Here is a 24,856-nt window from a genome sequence, read left to right as displayed (position 1 = left end):
ATAAATATCATCAACAATGTCTTCCTCATCAAGCGATGAAGCAGATAAAGCTTTTGATGAAATGGTCGACAAAGTTGTTGATAATTTCATAGACACAGTAGTTGATGGTCAAACCAACTACCGGAAGAAACGAGCTTATATTGAAAGAGATCGAGAGCGAGGACACAATCAACTATGGAAAGACTATTTCATGGAAAATCTTACATACCCACCTGAAATGTTTAGGAGGCGTTTTCGAATGAACAAACCACTGTTTCTTCGCATTGTCGAGCGTCTAAGTAGTGAAGTTCCATACTTTCAGCAAACAATAAATGCTGCGGGAAGGTACGGGCTTTCTCCCCTTCAAAAGTGTACGGCAGCTATACGTATGCTCGCATATGGTCAGTCGGGAGATACATATGACGAATATCTCCGACTTGGTGACAGTACATCACGTTTATGTTTGGCAAATTTCACTGATGCAATAATACAGTTGTTTGGAGATGAGTATCTACGAAGACCTACCCCCGAGGATCTTCAACGATTACTCGATGTTGGAGAGGTACGAGGGTTTCCGGGGATGATAGGCAGCATCGACTGTATGCACTGGGAGTGGAAAAACTGCCCAACGGCTTGGAAAGGTCAGTTCACACGTGGTTCAGGAAAGCCGACAATTGTCTTAGAAGCTGTTGCATCACAAGATCTTTGGATATGGCACGCATTTTTCGGCTTACCAGGTACCCTCAACGATATCAATGTTCTAGATCGGTCACATGTTTTTGATGACATCTTACATGGTCGAGCACCTAAAGTTAAGTTCAAGGTCAACAACCACACTTATCATATGGCCTACTATCTTACTGACGGAATTTATCCAAATTGGGCAACATTTATCTAATCCATCCCACTTCCTCAAGGTCGTAAAGCCGAGAAATTTGCTGAAAAGCAAGAATCCGCCAGAAAAGATGTCGAACGGGCTTTTGGAGTATTGCAATCGACGTTTGCAATTGTTAAAAACCCAGCTCTACAATGGGACAAGGAAAAGATAGGAAAGATAATGAAAACTTGTGTCATATTGCACAATATGATAGTAGAGAACGAACGACACGGATACGCTCAAATTAATACATCTGAGTTTGAGTCAGGAGAGTCCAGCAGAAGTTCAAGGGTGAGAAGCAGAGATAGTATTCATGTCGGTGATATGTTAGGCATCCGCAGAGAAGTTCGAGATTTAGAGAAGCATGCTCGATTGAAAGCTGATCCAGTGGAAAATATTTGGCAAAAGTTTGGTGATGAAGATGAATAAGCTTTGTATGTTTTTGAATTTCTTTATTTATGTAATCTACTCTTAATGTATTGAATAAAAAAATTTCAAAATTTTATAATATATTTTAATATTTTATTCATGTATTCTGAATTATTTCTAATTTTTCTTTAATTTATATTATTATTTTATTCCTATGAACTCCTTATACGGGTTCACTAATGCAGAAAACAACAAATACATGTTCATAACTATTTATGGCCCCACAAAAAAATATTAAAAAAATTGGATGAACCCCAATGGGGGGTTTACCAATGCTCATGCTCTAAGAGTCTAAGACTATTAATGAATTTAGGTTGCACAAAAAAAAAGATAAGTTATTATTGTTTATGATGTCACATCATACATCATCAATTGCTTATACTAAGTTGACACCTAAACATACCAATCTAGTTATAATGAGATGATAAAGTTAATCAAAATAAAATACTTACTATTTTTAATAATGTAGATGATAAAAAGAAATTTAAAATATGAAATGTCATTTGTCATTTTAATATTAGATATATCATTATTACCAACATAAATATTAAAAAATAGAATGGTCATACTCATACTTATATATGTGTATGCTTTAATATTTTAAGATTAAATTCTTATTCTTACAAAGATTTAAATCCTGTGAATAAAAAATTTATTGTTACGGACAAAAATGATTTTTAAGTCTGAAATTTGAAGTGATTTGATTTTTATTTGGGGTTTAGATGATTTTAGGTAAATTTTCAGAATTTAGTACGATTTTTGTTAAGCACCTCTTGAATCTTATCTAGAACTATGAGATTTAATTTTTTACAAAAATACTGGTTGTGACTTTTATGGCTGTGGCTTTAGAAAAAAATAAAAGTCATAAATTCTAGCTTTTAGAAAAAGTAAAGAAACTTGAAAGAAAAATGGAAGCTGAGGCTTTGAGTGTTTTTAGGAGTTTTGAGAAATTTTAGAAAAGCCAAATTGTGATTAGTAAAATTATTGATTTTAGAGACTTCGGATCATTGTAAAGTCCTTAAAGCCTTCAAAATCAAATCCCCAATCACAACCTAAAAAACTCCACTCAAACACTTAAAAAACACTTGTAGCATTATAAAATTTACAACTTAAATATTTTTCAATAACAGTAAATTTCGTAGTACTTTATGAAATGACAAATTTTATAATACTGAATTTTTAATCAATTTTAAAATTCATGTTTAACAATAAATTTATCATTTTAATACAAATCATTTTAAACTTCTAGTTGAAAACATCTCCTCTTTACCGTAGATAAATCATTATCATTTATAAATACATCGTATATCAGATAAAACTTAAGATGTTTTTAATAATAAAAATTAATAGTAAACTTCACTCGGTATATAATAAATTATTTATATGTAAGAAAGTCAATGTAAAAAAATTCTATTTGAAAATTAATAATAACATTTATTTTTAAAATTCTACGTGGTTATTTGGATTACATGAGTTATTTGATTTTTAAATATAGTAATATATAAAATATAAACAGCATATTTCATTTTTTTGTAGTTGCCAACTTGCCAAACTAGTTTTTATTCCTTACTTTTAACACAAAAACTTCCGGACCAGTCAAACACAAAATACACAAAATATCGCATATGCTTCACATATGCATCTGAAGTTATTTTCAGTAACCTCCTTCATCTGAAGAGAAGTAATGATGGTATCAATCAACAATGGGTTAATTTGATGAATGACCATATTAGAAAAAATATCAGATTTATAGTAAAAAGGTAGAGAAAGATAGAAAAAGAAAGGAGAGAAGAGATAATATTGTTAATTGGTGAAATATATATATATATATATATTTTTTTTTTTTTGTTGGTATACAGGATCAAATTTCCCATCAATAAATACAAATACTGATTCGAGCATAGGGTACACGAACTAGATCAGACTCGCATTTATCAAAGTGGTACACTTGAACTAGTATCTAACAGATAAATCTTAGTAGCTGGAATAGCTGCTGAATTTGGGATAAAAAACCCTGACGCACAAGAGTTGTGAACTGAAAAATTGGATAAATTCATACCAATCTCAAATTTTTTTATCCCTTCGTTGTTAATGATTCTTTAGACTGAGTCATTGTGATATGAGGTAAAAAGTTAGTTTTCTAGAAGCAGACAAGATGGTGAGAGAGCTTCCATCTGCACTTTCCATTTGCCCTTTGAAGCTGAAATCCAGCTGAAGTGTTAACGGGCGGAGATTAAGAGGTGGGTAGGTTGGTAGGCTTTTTCCGAGGGAGGGAAAGGCAAGTAGACAGTTTCAGGAGCTGCAGAAAGGGATGCTTTAGCTGTTGAGGCGAAGAAGGGAATTGAGGTAAGGCTGGGGATCAAATGCTGATATAGACCACTTGGTCTAGAAAAAAATTAAAAAAAGACCCCTTGTATTTGAATTTTTACTTTGAATTAATTTTAAATAGAAAAATAGTCAAAAAGACTTCAAAACCCAGAAACTTCTATTTATTTACCAACCCAACCACTACCTATCCAAACCCAATAATCCGACCCAACCCAATCCGGATCTCTAGACCCCCAAATCTCTCCTTCTTCTCCAACATCATTTTTACGTTCTTCATCTCCATTTTTTCATCACCATTTCTTAAAAATCAAACTCAAACTCAAACTTAAGTGTCATTCATCTAATCCCTTCCATATTATTCTGTTTTCATTTACTTCATCCGGATTCACAACCTTCAAAAAGCTCAGATTTTAAATCTCCATTTTAACAAATTTTTCCATTCCATAATCAAAATAAAAAAAAAACTCTTCAACCCTTACGAATTTCCGTTCTTATCTCAAATCGATCAATTCTTCATCATTCCCAATCCATTTTCTCTCATATAAAATCGAATCTCACTTTTAAATACAAATTTTTTGACAATGAAGAACGCAAAGTGCTACTAGTACACATAGTACAACTGAAACTAGTATAACTAGTACAACTACAACGAGTATAACTAGTATAATTAGAACAACTATAACTAGTACAATTTTATAACTAATATGGCTATATTACGGTTTTTGTTTTCAGCGAATAATGGTATAGAAGAGGATAATGTAGAACCAAAATGTTGGTCTAATTATGCCATGCATGAATTTGTCAATATATGTTAAAATTTTGCTTTATATAATATGTATTTGAATAATTAGTTGTTTTACCAGTTGAACTAGTTGTACTATTTACAGAAAAAATCATTTTTATCCTTTTGCTCTCGAAACCAAAGAAGACAATTGTCAAACCGAAAAATGTTGCAATAGTAAAGGATTAGAAGAATATATTCCAGAAGATGACACAAAAAACATCAAGAGTTCAAAATGATGTATAAGCATTCATGTTTGGTGTTTGGATTACGATTATAATAGTCTGATTGATACAACTGGTTTAACTACAATAATAGTATTACTAGTTTAATTGTGGCAATATTTGAGTTGCGTTGTTTTAAACACTTACCAATATGGCCAGCTGATTATTTTTTCATATGTAGTACTAAATTGAATATTTAAATTTCAGAACTTGAATAGTTGTCCTAGTTATACCAATATTAATAATGTGTTCAACCCCAATGTTTAAAATATGATACACATTTAAAACGTGGTGAACATTTAAAACAATATTAAATAAAATAACAAGTAGTTGTACCAGTTTTCTAGTTGTACCTTCTGTACATAGTTGTACTAGTTTTTGAGTTGTACCAATTTGTGCATAGTTGTACTTTGACGGTGAAATAAAAAAATATTAGTTGTACCATATAATAAATATATTTACCTCAGTTGTACCACTTATTTATGTGTACATAGCTTTGCCTAGTTACAATGAAATCATCAATTTCGTAAAAATATATTTCATGTATGTTTTCCATAAATTATGTAAACAAACAAGTTAATAAACCTTAAAAGTATAAGGTAGATCATGTAAACTTATGTGATGGTGTAAGAATTTCTAAAAACAAAAAAAAACAAAAAATCATTAAAAATAAGGAATCTATCTAAACAGTTACCAGTTTGGTTATTTGATTGTTTTTAAATATGGAATACCGAATTGATTTTGTCAATTTCTGAGATGTCAAAGTTTTACCAGTTGTACCAGTATTTTCACATTATAACTTTGTAAATATATTTTTCATGTTTATTTCTCATAATAATATGGTCAATCTAATTAACAAACCTTAAAAGTATAAGGTATCTTATGTAAAATTGATAGCGTAATTTAATAATTTAACAATAATTGAAGAACCTTAGAAAAATAGATGAAATTTTATCATCATATGTAAAAAATGATTTAATAGTTGAGTTAATTATAGTAGCTGCAAATTGTACACGAATTATAACATTTATATACTAGTTATACCAGTTATATTATTTTTTAACATGTATAGTTGTATGAGTTATACTAGTTGTACCTAGTCGAATAGAGAATAAAATAATGAAAATCGTGTGGCTGTGAGTTATTTATGCGTCAGATTAAAGAGGGAGAGAGGAGAGAGAATGAGAGATCTGTGAAAACGTGTGGCCAAGATTAAAATATAGAAAAGATGATCAATGGCCCTGGTTGAAGTTTCATTAATGACACTTTTATAAATATAACATTCCTCTTTCCTTCTCTTAATCCGACGGTTCTGATTTATACAAAGATTATAGAATCCAATGGTTCATATTATCCATTCATTAAGGGTAAAATGGTAGTTCACAATCACTTGGTCCATACAGATTTTTTTTGGATGTGTGAGACTTGTTTTTGGCCTTTTGGTCCATTTCAGATTTTAGTCCTAAGGCTGCCGACTGAAGTTATATAATAGAGTTATTTTTATGTATTTTCTTATTTTTTTCTTAAACCCTTACCCACCAGAGCATTGTAAATATTAGGTATCTTGCCTCCCCTGTAACACCTCCGAACCGTCCTAGGCATAGGTCAACCCATCGGCCAACAATCAAACAAGAACATGACCGACGGACAACCCACACCAAAGGTTGGAGATGAAAGGCCAACCGGCCAGCCAACAATCAAACAAGAACATGACTGACCGTCACAAAATTTACTCCACGACCTCGACCAGTTTGTCCACTAACACGTCCCACTGCGTCAAGGCACAAGGCTTTGCAACCTGTACCTAGAGTTAGCATTTTCCGTTAGATCGAGGCCTAAGACTTTTCAACCCGTGCCACGACCTAACGTTGTGTTAGACCGGACTAGTCAAATATCAGAGTACTCATGAAGCGCATATAAAACAATTACTTTTATTGATTTAAGAAATATTCATACATTGAATAATTCAAGACTGAGCCCGCCCTAATGCCAAATCGAGTCAACATAACACAATTCACAATACCGTTTACAAAAGGCATGAAAATCTACACCGGCGGTCCTAACATCCAGCACCATGCTATCCAATCATCCTTACCTAAAGCGGCCTGCAAAAAGGACAACGGAGTTGGATGAGTAATCTAATATTACTCAGTGAGCTGGCGGCCTCTACCCGCAAACTAGACTCTAACCCAAACAACCTAAAATAACAATCAATCTAGCCCTAGCATGCAATATAAGCTAAGGCTAAGCAAACCGTTACTAAGTTAGACTTGGCCTCCTGCCATGATCTAGCTTCAAGTAACGGGAACCTGCATTTAAAACAAGTCAACAACAAATCCTTAGTTAACCATATATACGCCTGAGTTCAGTACTCATGTAGTGTTAGACACTTAGACTATACAAGTATCATGAGCCGGTCGACCAACAATCAAACAAGAACATGATCGGCCAACCAATGATACCGCATAGCTTCAATATCCACCACCCTTCACAAGCAATCCCTCAAACACATACAGGCCAACGTCAGGCCTACACTAACAAAATACACATCAAGCCTAATCCGGTACCTAAACCAGACTTAGGACTTAATGTCAGAACCTACAAACAAAGCAATCAACAACCACAACCACAACAATAATAAGATAGTAACTACCAATGACTCGATCTTACTCGTAACACCGTATATCGGTGCTACATTAACTCGAGGGTTCCATAACCCTCTACGACACACAATACTCTAACCTGGGCCCTGGTGACTTCGTGTTCCTCCTCTCTATCGGCAATATCCTATCTCCATACCACAAAGGCCAGAAGAAGGAACTTTCAACCGACCGCGGCCCACAGTCCTTCGGGTCACCGCGCGACAGCCCACAGTCCTTCGGGTCACTGCCACATTACACCGTCGTGTAATCACTCAGCCATAGGCCATGACCCCGTCTATCTGAGTCTTCCCGATCCAGCGAATAAGGGGTTTCCTTGAACCCGCTGAATACGAGGGCGAGGAAACCATAGTCCACCCCAAAACATACCTAGCATGGGCGGGTTTCGCACCTGCTGTCGGCATAACACACACTCGAAACAATTATCCCTAGGAAAGACCTAAGGGACAAGACTCCAACCAAAACTAAACAATATATAGGAGTCTACGAAATTATCAACCAATACTCGTAGTCCAGCCTATATGGCATATGACCCGTAGTATCAACATCACAACCAGGAGATCGGCCTATATGGCCAAGATCCCTAAAAAACAACATTATCACTAAACAACTCAACCAGTTAGTCACTCCCTTACCAAGAGATGACTAACCTCAATCAACAAGATTAATTAAACGAACAAGCATTTAATTAAATCTACTCAATCAATCTACTCAATCAAACCGTTACCCAGATAGTTCGGCCTCATGTTACGACACTATCTTTAAAGATAACGGGAATCTGCACTCAATCATATCAACATGCAAGAATATAAACCATGATGCATCCTAGTCCTAGTCAGGTTATTATCTCAGTCTTAATTTCATTTCATCTCAGCTAGCCCGTGCTAAACTGAGTCCGGTTTAATAAATAACCCCAAGGACTCTACCATGCAAGAATGTGAGCATACTACTCTATATGAATACTCGATCTTCCCTAAGTTCCAAGTGGAACTCAAACAAGCCAACTCAAAACTACCCTAAATTCCAAGTGGAATTTACACAAGCCAACTCACAGTGTTCTAGGCGAGAAGCAGCTGGTTGATCGGAGAGGACTTGGCCAAAACCCAAGGGACGACTTGACTGGACTGGACTGATCTGATCTCGACTTGGACAGAACCTCGGCTTCACCGTGAAGAAACTGACAGGCCTCGACAGGCTGATCTGGACTCGGACAGAACCTCCTTTAGCTTCTGGGCAGTTCTTCGGACTTCCCGGCGGAGTATCGAGCAGAACTTCGACTGATCTGAACCCGTATAACTGAACTAACTCCGGACAGCATCTCCACTTGATCGTCAAAGGAACTGAGTGGCCTGGACGAATTCAGTTGGACAGAACCGTCCCTAGGCGCTGACTTGAAATCAGTAGAGAACTGACCTCGAAAACTCTCTAAAACTCTCGAAATAACTCGGAATCACTTGCTTTCTTTTTCTACTTCTCTCTCACGTTTTTAACATGTTTTGGACAGGTATGGATGTGAATAAATGAGCTGGGGTCGTGGGGGTATTTATAGGAGACACCAGCCAATCAGCTTCAGGTTGGTGGCAGCCCGTGTGTCGCTTCGCATGGCTCCGGACGCATGCGCGGCGGCACCTCGTGCTCCACATGTCAGGCTGCATGTCCAGGACACATGCAGGACGCCACCACTCCTCCCACATGTCAGGATGCATGCCTGGAGTGCATGCAAGAAGCCACACCAGTACACACATGTCGATCAGCAAGCTTCGGTTGCATGTGCGGAGACACCTCGTGCTTGGTCGATCCACCTCGTGCTTCTACATGTCAGGCTGCATGTACAGCTTCCATGCACAGCGACACCTCGAGCTTCTGGAGACACTCAGCTTGTTAGATGCTTGACACCACGTTCTGAACTCATGCAACGAGCCACCTCGAGCTTCTCGGTCGGTTTACGCGATTTTTTACCCTTCCGGCAAATTTCTGACCCGTGATCAATCCTGAATATTTTTCCGCTCCCGTTCTGATGCTCTAAATATTTTTAATAGACTCCAGATGAATTCTGATATCCTGTAAAAATATTTCCCGAGCCTCCGGCTTCCTCGAAGAATTCCATAATACCGAAATTAGGGTTTTCGCCCAATTTGGGTTTTCCCGTCGTGCTTCGATCCCGTCGTGCTTGCTTCCCGTCGTGCTTAATTCCCGTCCTGATTCCAACTTATGATGTCTCCAGAATAATATTTTACTGATATGAAGATTTTCCGAGAAAACTTTGTGATGAAGAAACGTCGGTCTTCAAAAACGTCGAGCTTCTAAACCGTCGTGCTTCCAAAATTGTTATGCTTCCAAAACGTCCGTCTGATCAATCTAAGACATCTTCTAACTATGGTCGAGCAACTTATTCGACTCATAGTTCACCCACGATCACTTCTTCGACCACCTCGTTCTTCGAAATTTCCCGATCGATCTTTACCGCCCACGATTCGACCACCACAAAGACACTCGACCATTCTCTTTTTCTTTTTTTTAACGGGTTTCTACATTCTCCCCCTCTTAATAGAATTCGTCCTCGAATTCTTAGTTGCGCAATTTCTCATCTTCGCGACATTCTCCACTCGTCTCCATAACCTCTTTACTCTGTCCACAATCGTTCCTTAAGTGTCCTCCTCAAGGCCTCCACAATCGCCTTCAGTTGAATGATCGCTGGATCATCTCTTACTGTTGCTCTGCCATAACACTCTGGTTCCCCATGATACGAACTTGTCCAGATTCCTCAAATCCTTCTCGATCTTCCTTTTCCCAAATACTGATGAAGTCCTTTCCCAACGAAGTCTTGTTTCCTCCCATCTGTCCAGTCCATACCACAGCTCAGTTCTCTGAATCTGTCTCTCCTCTATCGCTTTGGGTTTGGGTTTGGCCTCGAACTCCCTCCACTTTAAGGTTTTCATCCCTTAAAGTTCCGATCAACGAACACACTTACTCGCTGCAATTCAAAAGAACACTTCACACACAAGTTAGTAGACAACTAATCCCAACAGTCTACTAACAACAACCTAGCAATGCTAATCAAACAACCTAGCAATGCTAACCAGCAACCTAACAGTGCTAACCAATAAATTCCACTATCTCAATCGTAATTCCTTAAACAATAAATCTTATTGCTGGACGTGACCGGTTTCCCTAATGCCTTTTGTGACTCATTTTGACTCGATAAATATTTAAAACCGATTAAATCATGAGTTCCTGAAGCATGGACGAAACCATGCTCTGATACCACCTCTGTAACACCCCCGAACCGTCCTAGGCATAGGTCAACCCACCGGCCAACAATCAAACAAGAACATGACCGACGGACGACCCACACCAAAGGTTGGAGATGAAAGGCCAACCGGCCAGCCAACAATCAAACAAGAACATGACTGACCGTCCAACCCAACACCATGGTCCGGAAGCGCTACGTGACGGGTTAGGGACGATCCGGCCAGAGTCACAAAATTTACTCCACGACCTCGACCAGTTCGTCCACTAACACGTCCCGCTGCGTCAAGGCACAAGGCTTTGCAACCTGTACCTAGAGTTAGCATTTTCCGTTAGATCGAGGCCTAAGACTTTTCAACCCGTACCACGACCTAACGTTGTGTTAGACCGGACTAGTCAAATATCAGAGTACTCATGAAGCGCATATAAAAAATTACTTTTATTGATTTAAGAAATATTCATACATTGAATAATTCAAGACTGGGCCCGGCCTAATGCCAAATCGAGTCAACATAACACAATTCACAATACCGTTTACAAAAGGCATGAAAATCTACACCGGCGGTCCTAACGTCCAGCACCATGCTATCCAATCATCCTTACCTAAAGCGACCTGCAAAAAGGACAACGGAGTTGGATGAGTAATCTAGTATTACTCAGTGAGCTGGCGGCCTCTACCCGCAAACTAGACTCTAACCCAGACAACCCAAAATAACAATCAATCTAGCCCTAGCATGCAATATAAGCTAAGGCTAAGCAAACCGTTACTAAGTTAGACTTGGCCTCCTGCCATAATCTAACTTCAAGTAACGGGAACCTGCATTTAAAACAAGTCAACAACCAATCCCTAGTTAACCATATATACGCCTGAGTTCAGTACTCATGTAGTGTTAGACACTTAGACTATACAAGTATCATGAGCCGGTCGACCAACAATCAAACAAGAACATGATCGGCCAACCAATGATACCGCATAGCTTTAATATCCACCACCCTTCACAAGCAATCCCTCAAACACATACAGGCCAACGTCAGGCCTACACTAACAAAATACACACCAAGCCTAATCCGGTACCTAAACCAGACTTAGGACTTAATGTCAGAACCTGCAAACAAAGCAATCAACAACCACAACCACAACAATAATAAGATAGTAACTACCAATGACTCGATCTTACTCGTAACACCGTATATCGGTGCTACATTAACTCGAGGGTTCCATAACCCTCTACGACACACACACTCTAACCTGGGCCCTGGTGACTTCGTGTTCTCCTCTCTATCGGCAATATCCTATCTCCCTACCACAAAGGCCAGAAGAAGGAACTTTCAACCGACCGCGGCCCACAGTCCTTCGGGTCACCGCGCGACAGCCCACAGTCCTTCGGGTCACTGCCACATTACACCGTCGTGTAATCACTCAGCCATAGGCCATGACCCCGTCTATCTGAGTCTTCCCGATCCAGCGAATAAGGGGTTTCCTTGAACCCGCTGAATACGAGGGCGAGGAAACACTAGTCCACCCCAAAACATACCTAGCATGGGCGGGTTTCGCACCTGCTGTCGGCATAACACACACTCGACACAATTATCCCTAGGAAAGACCTAAGGGACAAGACTCCAACCCAAAACTAAACAATATATAGGAGTCTACGAAAATATCAACCAATACTCGTAGTCCAGCCTATATGGCATAGGACCCGTAGTATCAACATCACAACCAGGAGATCGGCCTATATGGCCAAGATCCCTAAACAACAACATTATCACTAAACAACTCAACCAGTTAGTCACTCCCTTACCAAGAGATGACTAACCTCAATCAACAAGATTAATTAAACGAGCAAGCATTTAATTAAATCTACTCAATCAATCTACTCAATCAAACCGTTACCCAGATAGTTCGGCCTCATGCTACGACACTATCTTTAAAGATAACGGGAATCTGCACTCAACCATATCAACACGCAAGAATATAAACCATGATGCATCCTAGTCCTAGTCAGGTTATTATCTCAGTCTTAATTCCATTTCATCTCAGCTAGCCCGTGCTAAACTGAGTCCGGTTTAATAAATAACCCCAAGGACTCTACCATGCAAGAATGTGAGCATTCTACTCTATATGAATACTCGATCTTCCCTAAGTTCCAAGTGGAACTCAAACAAGCCAACTCAAAACTACCCTAAATTCCAAGTGGAATTCACACAAGCCAACTCACAGTGTTCTAGGCGAGAAGCAGCTGGTTGATCGGAGAGGACTTGGCCAAAACCCAATGGACGACTTGACTGGACTGGACTGATCTGATCTCGACTTGGACAGAACCTCGGCTTCACCATGAAGAAACTGACAGGCCTCGACAGGCTGATCTGGACTCGGACAGAACCTCCTTTAGCTTCTGGACAGTTCTTCGGACTTCCCGGCGGAGTATCGAGCAGAACTTCGACTGATCTGAACCCGTAGAACTGAACTAACTCCGGACAGCATCTCCACTTGATCATCAAAGGAACTGAGTGGCCTGGACGAATTCAGTTGGACAGAACCGTCCCTAGGCGCTGACTCGAAATCAGTAGAGAACTGACCTCGAAAACTCTCTAAAACTCTCGAAATAGCTCGGAATCACTTGCTTTCTTTTTCTACTTCTCTCTCACGTTTTTAACTTGGTTTGGACAGGTCTGGATGTGAATAAATGAGCTGGGGTCGTGGGGTATTTATAGGAGACACCAGCCAATCAGCTTCAGGTTGGTGGCAGCCCGTGTGTCGCTTCGCATGGCTCCGGACGCATGCGCGGCGGCACCTCGTGCTCCACATGTCAGGCTGCATGTCCAGGACACATGCAGGACGCCACCACTCCTCCCACATGTCAGGATGCATGCCTGGAGTGCATGCAAGAAGCCACACCAGTACACACATGTCGATCAGCATGCTTCGGTTGCATGCGCGGAGACACCTCGTGCTTGGTCGATCCACCTCGTGCTTCTACATGTCAGGCTGCATGTACAGCTTCCATGCACGGCGACACCTCGAGCTTCTGGAGACACTCAGCTTGTTAGATGCTTGACACCACGTTCTGAACCCATGCAACGAGCCACCTCGAGCTTCTCGGTCGGTTTACGCGATTTTTTACCCTTCCGGCAAATTTCTGACCCGTGATCAATCCCGAATATTTTTCCGCTCCCGTTCTGATGCTCTAAATATTTTTAATAGACTCCAGATGAATTCTGATATCCTGTAAAAATATTTCCCGAGCCTCCGGCTTCCTCGAAGAATTCCATAATACCGAAATTAGGGTTTTCGCCCAATTTTGGGTTTTCCCGTCGTGCTTCGATCCCGTCGTGCTTGCTTCCCGTCGTGCTTAATTCCCGTCCTGCTTCCAACTTATGATGTCTCCAGAATAATATTTTACTGATATGAAGATTTTCCGAGAAAACTTCGTGATGAAGAAACGTCGGTCTTCAAAAACGTCGAGCTTCTAAACCGTCGTGCTTCCAAAATTGTTATGCTTCCAAAACGTCCGTCTGATCAATCTAAGACATCTTCTAACTATGGTCGAGCAACTTATTCGACTCATAGTTCACCCACGATCACTTCTTCGACCACCTCGTTCTTCGAAATTTCCCGATCGATCTTTACCGCCCACGATTCGACCACCACAAAGACACTCGACCATTCTCTTTTTCTTTTTTTTAACGGGTTTCTACATTCTCCCCCTCTTAATAGAATTCGTCCTCGAATTCTTAGTTGCGCAATTTCTCATCTTCGCGACATTCTCCACTCGTCTCCATAACCTCTTTACTCTGTCCACAATCGTTCCTTAAGTGTCCTCCTCAAGGCCTCCACAATCGCCTTCAGTTGAATGATCGCTGGATCATCTCTTACTGTTGCTCTGCCATAACACTCTGGTTCCCCATGATACGAACTTGTCCAGATTCCTCAAATCCTTCTCGATCTTCCTTTTCCCAAATACTGATGAAGTCCTTTCCCAACGAAGTCTTGTTTCCTCCCATCTGTCCAGTCCATACCACAGCTCAGTTCTCTGAATCTGTCTCTCCTCTATCGCTTGGGTTTGGGTTTGGCCTCGAACTCCCTCCACTTTAAGGTTTTCATCCCTTAAAGTTCCGATCAACGAACACACTTACTCGCTGCAATTCAAAAGAACACTTCACACACAAGTTAGTAGACAACTAATCCCAACAGTCTACTAACAACAACCTAGCAATGCTAATCAAACAACCTAGCAATGCTAACCAGCAACCTAACAGTGCTAACCAATAAATTCCACTATCTCAATCGTAATTCCTTAAACAATAAATCTTATTGCTGGACGTGACCGGTTTCCCTAATGCCTTTTGTGACTCATTTTGACTCGATAAATATTTAAAACCGATTAAATCATGAGTTCCTGAAGCATGGACGAAACCATGCTCTGATACCACCTCTGTAACACCCCCGAACCGTCCTAGGCATAGGTCAACCCATCGGCCAACAATCAAACAAGAACATGACCGACGGACGACCCACACCAAAGGTTGGAGATGAAAGGCCAACCGGCCAGCAAACAATCAAACAAGAACATGACTGACCATCCAACCCAACACCATGGTCCGGAAGCACTACGTGACGGGTTAGGGACGATCCGGCCAGAGTCACAAAATTTACTCCACGACCTCGACCAGTTCGTCCACTAACACGTCCCACTGCGTCAAGGCACAAGGCTTTGCAACCTGTACCTAGAGTTAGCATTTTCCGTTAGATCGAGGCCTAAGACTTTTCAACCCGTGCCACGACCTAACGTTGTGTTAGACCGGACTAGTCAAATATCAGAGTACTCATGAAGCGCATATAAAAAAATTACTTTTATTGATTTAAGAAATATACATACATTGAATAATTCAAGACTGGGCCCGCCCTAATGCCAAATCGAGTCAACATAACACAATTCACAATACCGTTTACAAAAGGCATGAAAATCTACACCGGCGGTCCTAACGTCCAGCACCATGCTATCCAATCATCCTTACCTAAAGCGACCTGCAAAAAGGACAACGGAGTTGGATGAGTAATCTAGTATTACTCAGTGAGCTGGCGGCCTCTACCCGCAAACTAGACTCTAACCCAAACAACCCAAAATAACAATCAATCTAGCCCTAGCATGCAATATAAGCTAAGGCTAAGCAAACCGTTACTAAGTTAGACTTGGCCTCCTGCCATAATCTAGCTTCAAGTAACGGGAACCTGCATTTAAAACAAGTCAACAACCAATCCCTAGTTAACCATATATACGCCTGAGTTCAGTACTCATGTAGTGTTAGACACTTAGACTATACAAGTATCATGAGCCGGTCGACCAACAATCAAACAAGAACATGATCGGCCAACCAATGATACCGCATAGCTTCAATATCCACCACCCTTCACAAGCAATCCCTCAAACACATACAGGCCAACGTCAGGCCTACACTAACAAAATACACATCAAGCCTAATCCGGTACCTAAACCAGACTTAGGACTTAATGTCAGAACCTGCAAACAAAGCAATCAACAACCACAACCACAACAATAATAAGATAGTAACTACCAATGACTCGATCTTACTCGTAACACCGTATATCGGTGCTACATTAACTCGAGGGTTCCATAACCCTCTACGACACACAATACTCTAACCTGGGCCCTGGTGACTTCGTGTTTCTCCTCTCTATCGGCAATATCCTATCTCCCTACCACAAAGTTCCAGAAGAAGGAACTTTCAACCGACCGCGGCCCACAGTCCTTCGGGTCACCGCGCGACAGCCCACAGTCCTTCGGGTCACTGCCACATTACGCCGTCGTGTAATCACTCAGCCATAGGCCATGACCCCGTCTATCTGAGTCTTCCCGATCCAGCGAATAAGGGGTTTCCTTGAACCCGCTGAATACGAGGGCGAGGAAACACTAGTCCACCCCAAAACATACCTAGCATGGGCGGGTTTCGCACCTGCTGTCGGCATAACACACACTCGACACAATTATCCCTAGGAAAGACCTAAGGGACAAGACTCCAACCCAAAACTAAACAATATATAGGAGTCTACGAAAATATCAACCAATACTCGTAGTCCAGCCTATATGGCATAGGACCCATAGTATCAACATCACAACCAGGAGATCGGCCTATATGGCCAAGATCCCTAAACAACAACATTATCACTAAACAACTCAACCAGTTAGTCACTCCCTTACCAAGAGATGACTAACCTCAATCAACAATATTAATTAAACGAGCAAGCATTTAATTAAATCTACTCAATCAATCTATTCAATCAAACCGTTACCCAGATAGTTCGGCCTCATGCTACGACACTATCTTTAAAGATAACGGGAATCTGCACTCAACCATATCAACATGCAAGAATATAAACCATGATGCATCCTAGTCCTAGTCAGGTTATTATCTCAGTCTTAATTCCATTTCATCTCAGCTAGCCCGTGCTAAACTGAGTCCGGTTTAATAAATAACCCCAAGGACTCTACCATGCAAGAATGTGAGCATTCTGCTCTATATGAATACTCGATCTTCCCTAAGTTCCAAGTGGAACTCAAACAAGCCAACTCAAAACTACCCTAAATTCCAAGTGGAATTCACACAAGCCAACTCACAGTGTTCTAGGCGAGAAGCAGCTGGTTGATCGGAGAGGACTTGGCCAAAACCCAATGGATGACTTGACTGGACTGGACTGATCTGATCTCGACTTGGACAGAACCTCGGCTTCACCATGAAGAAACTGACAGGCCTCGACAGGCTGATCTGGACTCGGACAGAACCTCCTTTAGCTTCTGGGCAGTTCTTCGGACTTCCCGGCGGAGTATCGAGCAGAACTTCGACTGATCTGAACCCGTAGAACTGAACTAACTCCGGACAGCATCTCCACTTGATCTTCAAAGGAACTGAGTGGCCTGGACGAATTCAGTTGGACAGAACCGTCCCTAGGCGCTGACTCGAAATCAGTAGAGAACTGACCTCGAAAACTCTCTAAAACTCTCGAAATAGCTCGGAATCACTTGCTTTCTTTTTCTACTTCTCTCTCACGTTTTTAACTTGGTTTGGACAGGTCTGGATGTGAATAAATGAGCTGGGGTCGTGGGGTATTTATAGGATACACCAGCCAATCAGCTTCAGATTGGTGGCAGCCCGTGTGTCGCTTCGCATGGCTCCGAACGCATGCGCGGCGGCACCTCGTGCTCCACATGTCAGGCTGCATGTCCAGGACCCATGCAGGACGCCACCACTCCTCCCACATGTCAGGATGCATGCCTGGAGTGCATGCAAGAAGCCACACCAGTACACACATGTCGATCAGCATGCTTCGGTTGCATGCGCGGAGACACCTCGTGCCTGGTCGATCCACCTCGTGCTTCTACATGTCAGGCTGCGTGTACAGCTTCCATGCACGGCGACACCTCGAGCTTCTGGAGACACTCAGCTTGTTAGATGCTTGACACCACGTTCTGAACTCATGCAACGAGCCACCTCGAGCTTCTCGGTCGGTTTACGCGATTTTTTACCCTTCCGGCAAATTTCTGACCCGAGATCAATCCCGAATATTTTTCCGCTCCCGTTCTGATGCTCTAAATATTTTTAATAGACTCCAGATGAATTCTGATATCCTGTAAAAATATTTCCCGAGCCTCCGGCTTCCTCGAAGAATTCCATAATACAGAAATTAGGGTTTTCGCCCAATTTCGGGTTTTCCCGTCGTGCTTCGATCCCGTCGTGCTTGCTTCCCGTCGTGCTTAATTTTCGTCCTGCTTCCAACTTATGTTGTCTCCAGAATAATATTTTACTGATATGAAGATTTTCCGAGAAAACTTCGTGATGAAGAAACGTCGGTCTTCAAAAACGTCGAGCTTCTAAACCGTCGTGCTTCCAAAATTGTTATGCTTCCAAAACGTCCGTCTGATCAATCTAAGACATCTTCTAACTATGGTCGAGCAACTTATTCGACTCATAGTTCACCCACGATCACTTCTTCGACCACCTCGTTCTTCGAAATTTCCCGATCGATCTTTACCGCCCACGATTCGACCACCACAAAGACACTCGACCATTCTCTTTTTTTTTTTTTTTTAACGGGTTTCTACACCCCCCCCCCCCCCCCCCATGGGAGTCCAGGCCGTGTCTCAGTGCTGGTGTGCCTGATCGTCCGGAAAGACCAGCTAAGCATTATCATCTTGGTCAGCCTTTACCAAACTTTACATTCATGAAAGTCTCGGAATGCTCACATTCAATCAATATTAGATTAGATAAAGAATTGCTTGCCTCCTATTTGTTCAAGGCGGGAGACGTGAACTCTGATTCGATCCGGGTATTCAATCCCGCGTTTGTACAGACAGACTTTTGGGGGTGCTAAGATCCAAAATCGAGGCTTATTCGAAAGCTTTGTTGTTAGGATCTGGATCCATTATTCATTCAGTGGAAGCTATAGTTGGATATTCTCATGATAAAAGTCAGAATATGATCCTTTTTCAACTCCTTCGGAAACATTACATGAATGGTATTTTTTCCTGTATTTCAAATATTTCGTACAGTGCCAAACAAATTATTGGGTGTTCTTTTAATAGCTTCAGTACCGGCGGCATCGTTAGTTTGGAAGGCTAAGGGTTTTAGTCGAAGTCGATTGATTAGTTTTATATTTTTAACGTCTCTAATTCAAAACCGAACATGAAACTTTGGTTTCATTCAGCGACAAACGAACATATTATGATTGTCTGGTTGTGAGTAAAGTAAATCGAAAAATTAGAGAAAAGATATGGACAAAACAAACAAAAAGTTGTTTCAAGAAACAAAGATGTTCATATGGAAAAGGAAAGCAAAAGCATGTACCGCTCTGATACAGTATTGAAGAGTCAGATAAAACTAGTATCTTCACTCAAACAATTGAACATATAAGAAACCAGTTTTGCTACAAACCACAAAGTATTTTTGTTCTTTGTAAAAGAAAAACATATGTCTGATTAATTATACAATAAAATACACAAGATTGCACAGAGATTATTATTCGGTTGATTCGCCCATACCCAAGTTGGTAAGAGATTTGCTTCAGATCAGATCATCTACAAAACATAAGAACCAAACGCCAATCAAATTCAGCAGAATTTTACATCTTTTTTTTTAAAGAAAAATGTCACATTAAACACTGTAAATTCGGTTTCTATCCTTTCTGAAAACATACAGAGAATTGATATTAGAAGAAAAGATGTTTTACCTGGTGCTTAGTTTGTCTGTTTAAATATTTATATGCATGATTTCAACAGAAGGGATGTGTTGGACTTTGTAATAATCTTCTCCTCCTCCTTCGGACAATCTTTTCTTCCATTCCTCTCTCAACTCTCAAATACTTTAAGGAAGTGATGAATGGCAGCCCATCAGGAAACTCCTTTAGTTTTTGGCAATTATTTATAGAGAGAGTATAAAGAAGGGGCATGGAGCCTTCTTCTACTATCAACTCTTTCAGCTCCTCTAGCTCCCCTAAATATAGCTTCTGCAACTGAGGAAACCCACCCCTCGAGCAAACCATTCTCCTCCCACTGAAAGATCCACTCCCTAATTTAACCTCTTTCAGATGCACCAGCTTCTCTAGAATCAGCATTGGGTCCTCCTTCAAACCACTCCCGAACAGATACAGGCTTGTTAGGCGAGAAGGGAACTGTAATTCATGAGAGAGCAATTGAATATTTGTACTCAACTTCAGCTTGTTGAGATTATCAAATTCCAATAGAGTGTTCCATTTGTTGGTCCCCATAGGCACTCGTCCTTCTTTGGTCCCCTTAGCCCCTTCGTATACTATATCAAGATTTTCCAGGTGTCTCAATCCATGTATCGATGCAGAAAGAGTTTCAAAGCTGATCTCATCAGTTATCTTGATTCCAAGAGACCTCAATCCGGCCATACCACCAAGATCCTCTAAATGGCAGTACTTTGTTGAGAAATTAATCAAGGTCACCAAGTTCACTAGATGTTTTAATTCCAACTTCCTCTTACTTCGCATATCCCTTGGTAATGCAAGGTATCTCAATTCTTCCATTCCCAACAAGTAGGTGTGCGTGAGTAAATGAGAATGCCCAATTACATTTAAATTTAGATAGATCAGCAGCTTTAGATTTTGTAGAAGAAGAGGGAAGATGAGATACCCACGCACCTTCTAAGTTCAGATATCTTAAGTGTATGAGCTCTCCAATGCTATCAGATAACTTCCTTTTCTCAAATTTGGCTCCAGGAAGATGTAGTACTCTCAAAAGTTCCAACCTTGTTAAGCCTAAATCCGAAAGGCTCCAAAGTGCTCCATCCTTTTTATCAAATGTATTAATGGACGTATCTTCTGGTACAACCCGAAATAAATTATCTTCAGCCAATAATGAATACAAATCCGACTTCCAGAAAACCACTATAGATCGAACCTTTGGATTACTAATATCTTTCTCAACATTCAATGTAGTCGGATCATGTGAGACAAACCTCCGTGACTGATAGTGTGAAGTCGGAGAGCGGACACCAACAGTATGTAGGAAATTCTCTTCTTTGGCTTTAAACAAACAAATATCTCTCATCAAGTCATGCAAACGGCATGTCTCAAATCTCCCAGTGGTTTTGTCTATTTCGGATATAACCATATTTCTTCTCACCAACTCCCAAAAGTAATTATCTCCAACATCTCGAATGCGGTCTCTAGTTCCATACTCAAGTATTCGTTCTGCAGCCCAGTAATAAGACAGATCTTCAACATTTATCTCATAATCTTCTGGAAAATGGGCCAGGTAGAGGAAGAAAAGCTTCAGATAAACAGGCAACTCTTCAAAGCTTAGAGACAATATATGGTTAAGCGAATTATTGTTGTCGTCACTGGTTCTACCAACGAGATGAGATCCAACATTCAAAGATAACCGTTCCCAGTTGTGAATTGTGTATTTCTCAGCCAGCAATCCTCCTAACACTCTGATAGCCAAAGGCAATCCTCGACAATGTTCCATCATTTTCTTTCCCATCTTTTCCATCTTTTCCACCTCCTCATCACCTGGAGTCATTTCTGCCAAATTATAAAACAAAAAAATAATATTTCATTTTTTTGGGTCAAAAATAATATTTTATTAATATGTGATAATAAGTTATCTTTTTCTTTTTTTTTTGACTACATAATAAGTTATCTGATGTCTTGCGATCATTCCAAAACATTAATTTGAATTCTTACCAGATGCATCTTTTCTGGGCATCGCTATACTTTTGAAAAGTGTCCAACTGTCTTGATCAGATAGGCATTCTGGTTTAAAGTCTATATATGTTTCTCCAGGTCTTGCGACTCGTTCATTTCGAGAAGTAAGTAGCACCTTCGAACCTGTAAAACATTTACCCTTTGGCTATTATATAGTAATATAACACAAAAAAACATAATGAGTTATATTTGTACCATAACATATGAGGTTATCACCTGCTTTGTGTGGAAATATTCGCTTGATCAAGTCCCAATCTTCTTTATTCCATATGTCATCTAATACGATTAACGAGTTTGATGTTTCTAACAGTTCAAAGAGTTCGCCTTGGAGGGCAGCTTTTGTCATCTTCTGGATTTCATTTTGCTGTTCTTTGGATCTGAAATTCTGCAAGATTGCTTGCCACACTTTGATATGATCACAAACTTGGGAAACACAGACCCATGCGAGTCTATCAAACTTCTTTTTAACAAGGTTGTCATGAAAAACTTGTCTAGCAAGGGTGGTTTTCCCAAGACCACCCATCCCGGTTATGGAAACAACTTGAATATCATCTCCCTCCACCAAATATCCTAGTAATGTCTTAACATTTGCTTCCATCCCCACAAGATTTCCTTCGTGAATTTTAGGAAATTCTTGTCTTTGTTGAGAAGGTTGTGGATCCTTTACATCGTCAATTCTCTGGTGTACCTCAAAATCGTTCATATCACGAACTGCTTTCTTGATCGTCTTAGTTAAGCTTCCAATTTCTGATGCAATCTTCATGCGTTTCGGAGCAATGCACGCAAGTCTTCCGATGCTACCACGTCCGAGTACATCTTTCAGAATAGTGCGTTCAATTGTATCTTCAGCGTCAAGAACAATCTCATTGATCCTTTTCACAAAGCTTCTCACCACTTCACTTGTATGCTTTTTTGCGTTTGCATCTTTCAAAAATGACTTTAATGTGTTTAAATCAGTTTTTAGCTCATTATATCTTGATCTTCAACTCCCTGAAATTGTTCGTATTCATGGCTCAGTAGGTCCCATAGCTTTTCTATTGCAAATGACACAAGTTCCCCAGACATAATGGATCCTGCTTTAAGTAGTAAGAAAATAAGAATCAAGTTACGTAGTATTGAACGAATACTTATAATCACATCCCTATGAGGTCAACCAAAGCAATATTGGATTTACATATTGTTTTTTTTTTCTTTTAAATAGTTGATGTTGGAGACGGGCTTGCGGAGTCTCTTAAAACCCTGCCTGAATTTATATCGGCCAATCTAAAGTGAGGGATGAGCGTATTTTAGTGAGGAAGAATGCAGCAGAAGCTACTGTCAAATCTTTATCCGAGTCTCTAAAATGTGCCACTCTAATTCGTGCCTTAAGGCCAATTCCGTTGATTACTTTAAGGACCTTTTGACAGCTTTTCTAAAGCATTAGTAATGCTGCATTACTCAATATTCATCGTGGACGGAGTATTGATGAGCTGTACTTAAATTGTTTTTTACTTTGGATTTTGATCGAGATTGATTGGTTTTACTATGTGATTCAGTCTTTTTTGTGGTCTTTTGGTGTGCTTTAGTGATTTTACAGATTACGGGTTTGTTTGTTAGGAAATGACGCGAATAGATGAGAGCTTGGAGCTTAAAGAGAGCATTGAAATTAAATGAAGTTGAAATGTGGGAAGGATCATATGATTTATTACATATGGATGGATGAAAGAGCGAGATGGTGGTTTTAGTTGTTCCTGCGCCAAAGAAGAATGAGAAGAAGCCAAAAAAAAAAGCAAAAAAAAAAAGAAAACATAACCTCCGATCCAATGCTCAATATCAAAAATCTGCCAGAGGCATTAGATCAGTCTATCTAGAATTTTGATTATCATCAGTTTAACACACGATCGCCACATCTTTGATCTATGGATCGGTCAATCTCGTGCAAGAAACATAATAGCACCATGGTAAAGATCAATCTAGTGCTTAATATCAAGAATTTGTTGAAGGCACTAGATCGGTCGATCCAGAAATTTATAGCAGTCATTTGACACTAGATCAACTATCCCAGGACTACAGATCGATCTATCCCACTCAAGGAATCAAAAGAAAATGATCCATGGAAGAGATATAGACTGTGAGGTTTCATCAAAGCCCATTAAACTTGTTTAACGTTAGGCCGGCTTACACAAGTTGCGTGCGGACAATTTATGGGCTTAGTCGATGAAAGCCATTAGATTAAGTGCAACATAACAGGTGCGTTAGGTCAAGTACAAGAAATGGTTCTTCTTTTTCAGCCACAAGAGATCAAGCTTCAGAGAGAAACAAGTTGCACAAGAGAGACAGAGCCATTAGTATAAGCATAGAGAACATTGTTGAGCTCATAATGTTCTAGATTAAAGGCCTTGAGATTAATTGCGTCTTCATGGTGTTTCTAAACCATCACGGTTCTATAAGTGATTGGTTCTTGTAAAATCTTATTGATCTAGTGGATTTCGGGAGCAAGAGATCTCCCACGAGACGTACTGGTTAGAGGCCGTGAACTCGTTAAAGTTGCTTGTGTTCATTAAGCTTAACTTACAAGTAACAAGTCGATTGCTTAGGTTTGAGATTCACAAGACTGAAATCGTAACAAAGTGGAATCATAGCTCAGGTCAAAAGCGTGTGTTTAATCTAAGCTAAGAGGAAGGTCAGCATGTCCAACTCACGGATTGAAGTGGACATGTTTGATGGTACTGGAGATTTTTCGTTGTGGAAGGTCAGGATGTTGGCACACTTCGGTGTACTGGGTTTGAATAGTATTCTTGATTATGAGAAGCTGCTAAAGGATCCACCAACGACAAAGAAAGAGCTTGAGAAAGCTATGAAAGATCCACAGAAGGAACTAGCAGGAAAAGTAGAGACAGTTACAGATATAGATCCAATCAAGTTCGAAAATTCTGAGAAGGCAAAAGACTTGATAGTGTTGAACGTGGGTAATAAAGTCCTACGTATTACACACTGTGAGACAGCCGCATCAATGTGGTCTACATTGAACAAGCTGTACATGGAGACATCTTTTCCGAATAAAATTTACCTTCCGCTAAGGTTCTATATTCAAGATGTCTCTGA

The 24,856-nt window shown here is 40.1% G+C and overlaps 2 protein-coding genes across 2 annotated transcripts; one reads left to right on the top strand and one right to left on the bottom strand.

Annotated features, from left to right (window-relative positions):
* Nucleotides 1-16: 16 nt before the first annotated feature.
* On the top strand, nucleotides 17-1,285 carry LOC111207822. The gene is made up of 2 exons (XM_048767703.1): nucleotides 17-578; nucleotides 897-1,285. The coding sequence occupies exons 1-2, from the start codon at nucleotides 17-19 to the stop codon at nucleotides 1,283-1,285; spliced, it is 951 nt and encodes a 316-aa protein (XP_048623660.1).
* An 18,125-nt stretch (nucleotides 1,286-19,410) lies between these two features.
* On the bottom strand, nucleotides 19,411-22,845 carry LOC111200938 (probable disease resistance protein At1g58602). Its single transcript, XM_048770132.1, is given in 7 exon segments — nucleotides 19,411-19,619; nucleotides 19,772-19,893; nucleotides 19,895-20,674; nucleotides 20,676-21,577; nucleotides 21,752-21,895; nucleotides 21,989-22,745; nucleotides 22,748-22,845. Coding segments are annotated over 6 exon segments (2,775 nt in total). The 5' UTR covers nucleotides 22,838-22,845; the 3' UTR covers nucleotides 19,411-19,619; nucleotides 19,772-19,791.
* Between the last annotated feature and the right edge of the window lie 2,011 nt (nucleotides 22,846-24,856).

The sequence above is a fragment of the Brassica napus genome, chromosome C9 (genome assembly GCF_020379485.1).
Source record: "Brassica napus cultivar Da-Ae chromosome C9, Da-Ae, whole genome shotgun sequence".
NCBI classification, from domain to species: Eukaryota; Viridiplantae; Streptophyta; class Magnoliopsida; order Brassicales; family Brassicaceae; genus Brassica; species Brassica napus.
This window is presented reverse-complemented; position numbering and strand designations above follow the sequence as displayed.

Excerpts from the sequence above, each read along its gene's own strand:
- LOC111207822 (XM_048767703.1), top strand. The coding sequence starts at position 17 with ATGTCTTCCTCATCAAGCGATGAAGCAGATAAAGCTTTTGATGAAATG. Across the intron at positions 579-896 it reads GATGATAGGCAGCATCGACT|GTCGTAAAGCCGAGAAATTT; the intron begins GTATGCACTGGG and ends CACTTCCTCAAG.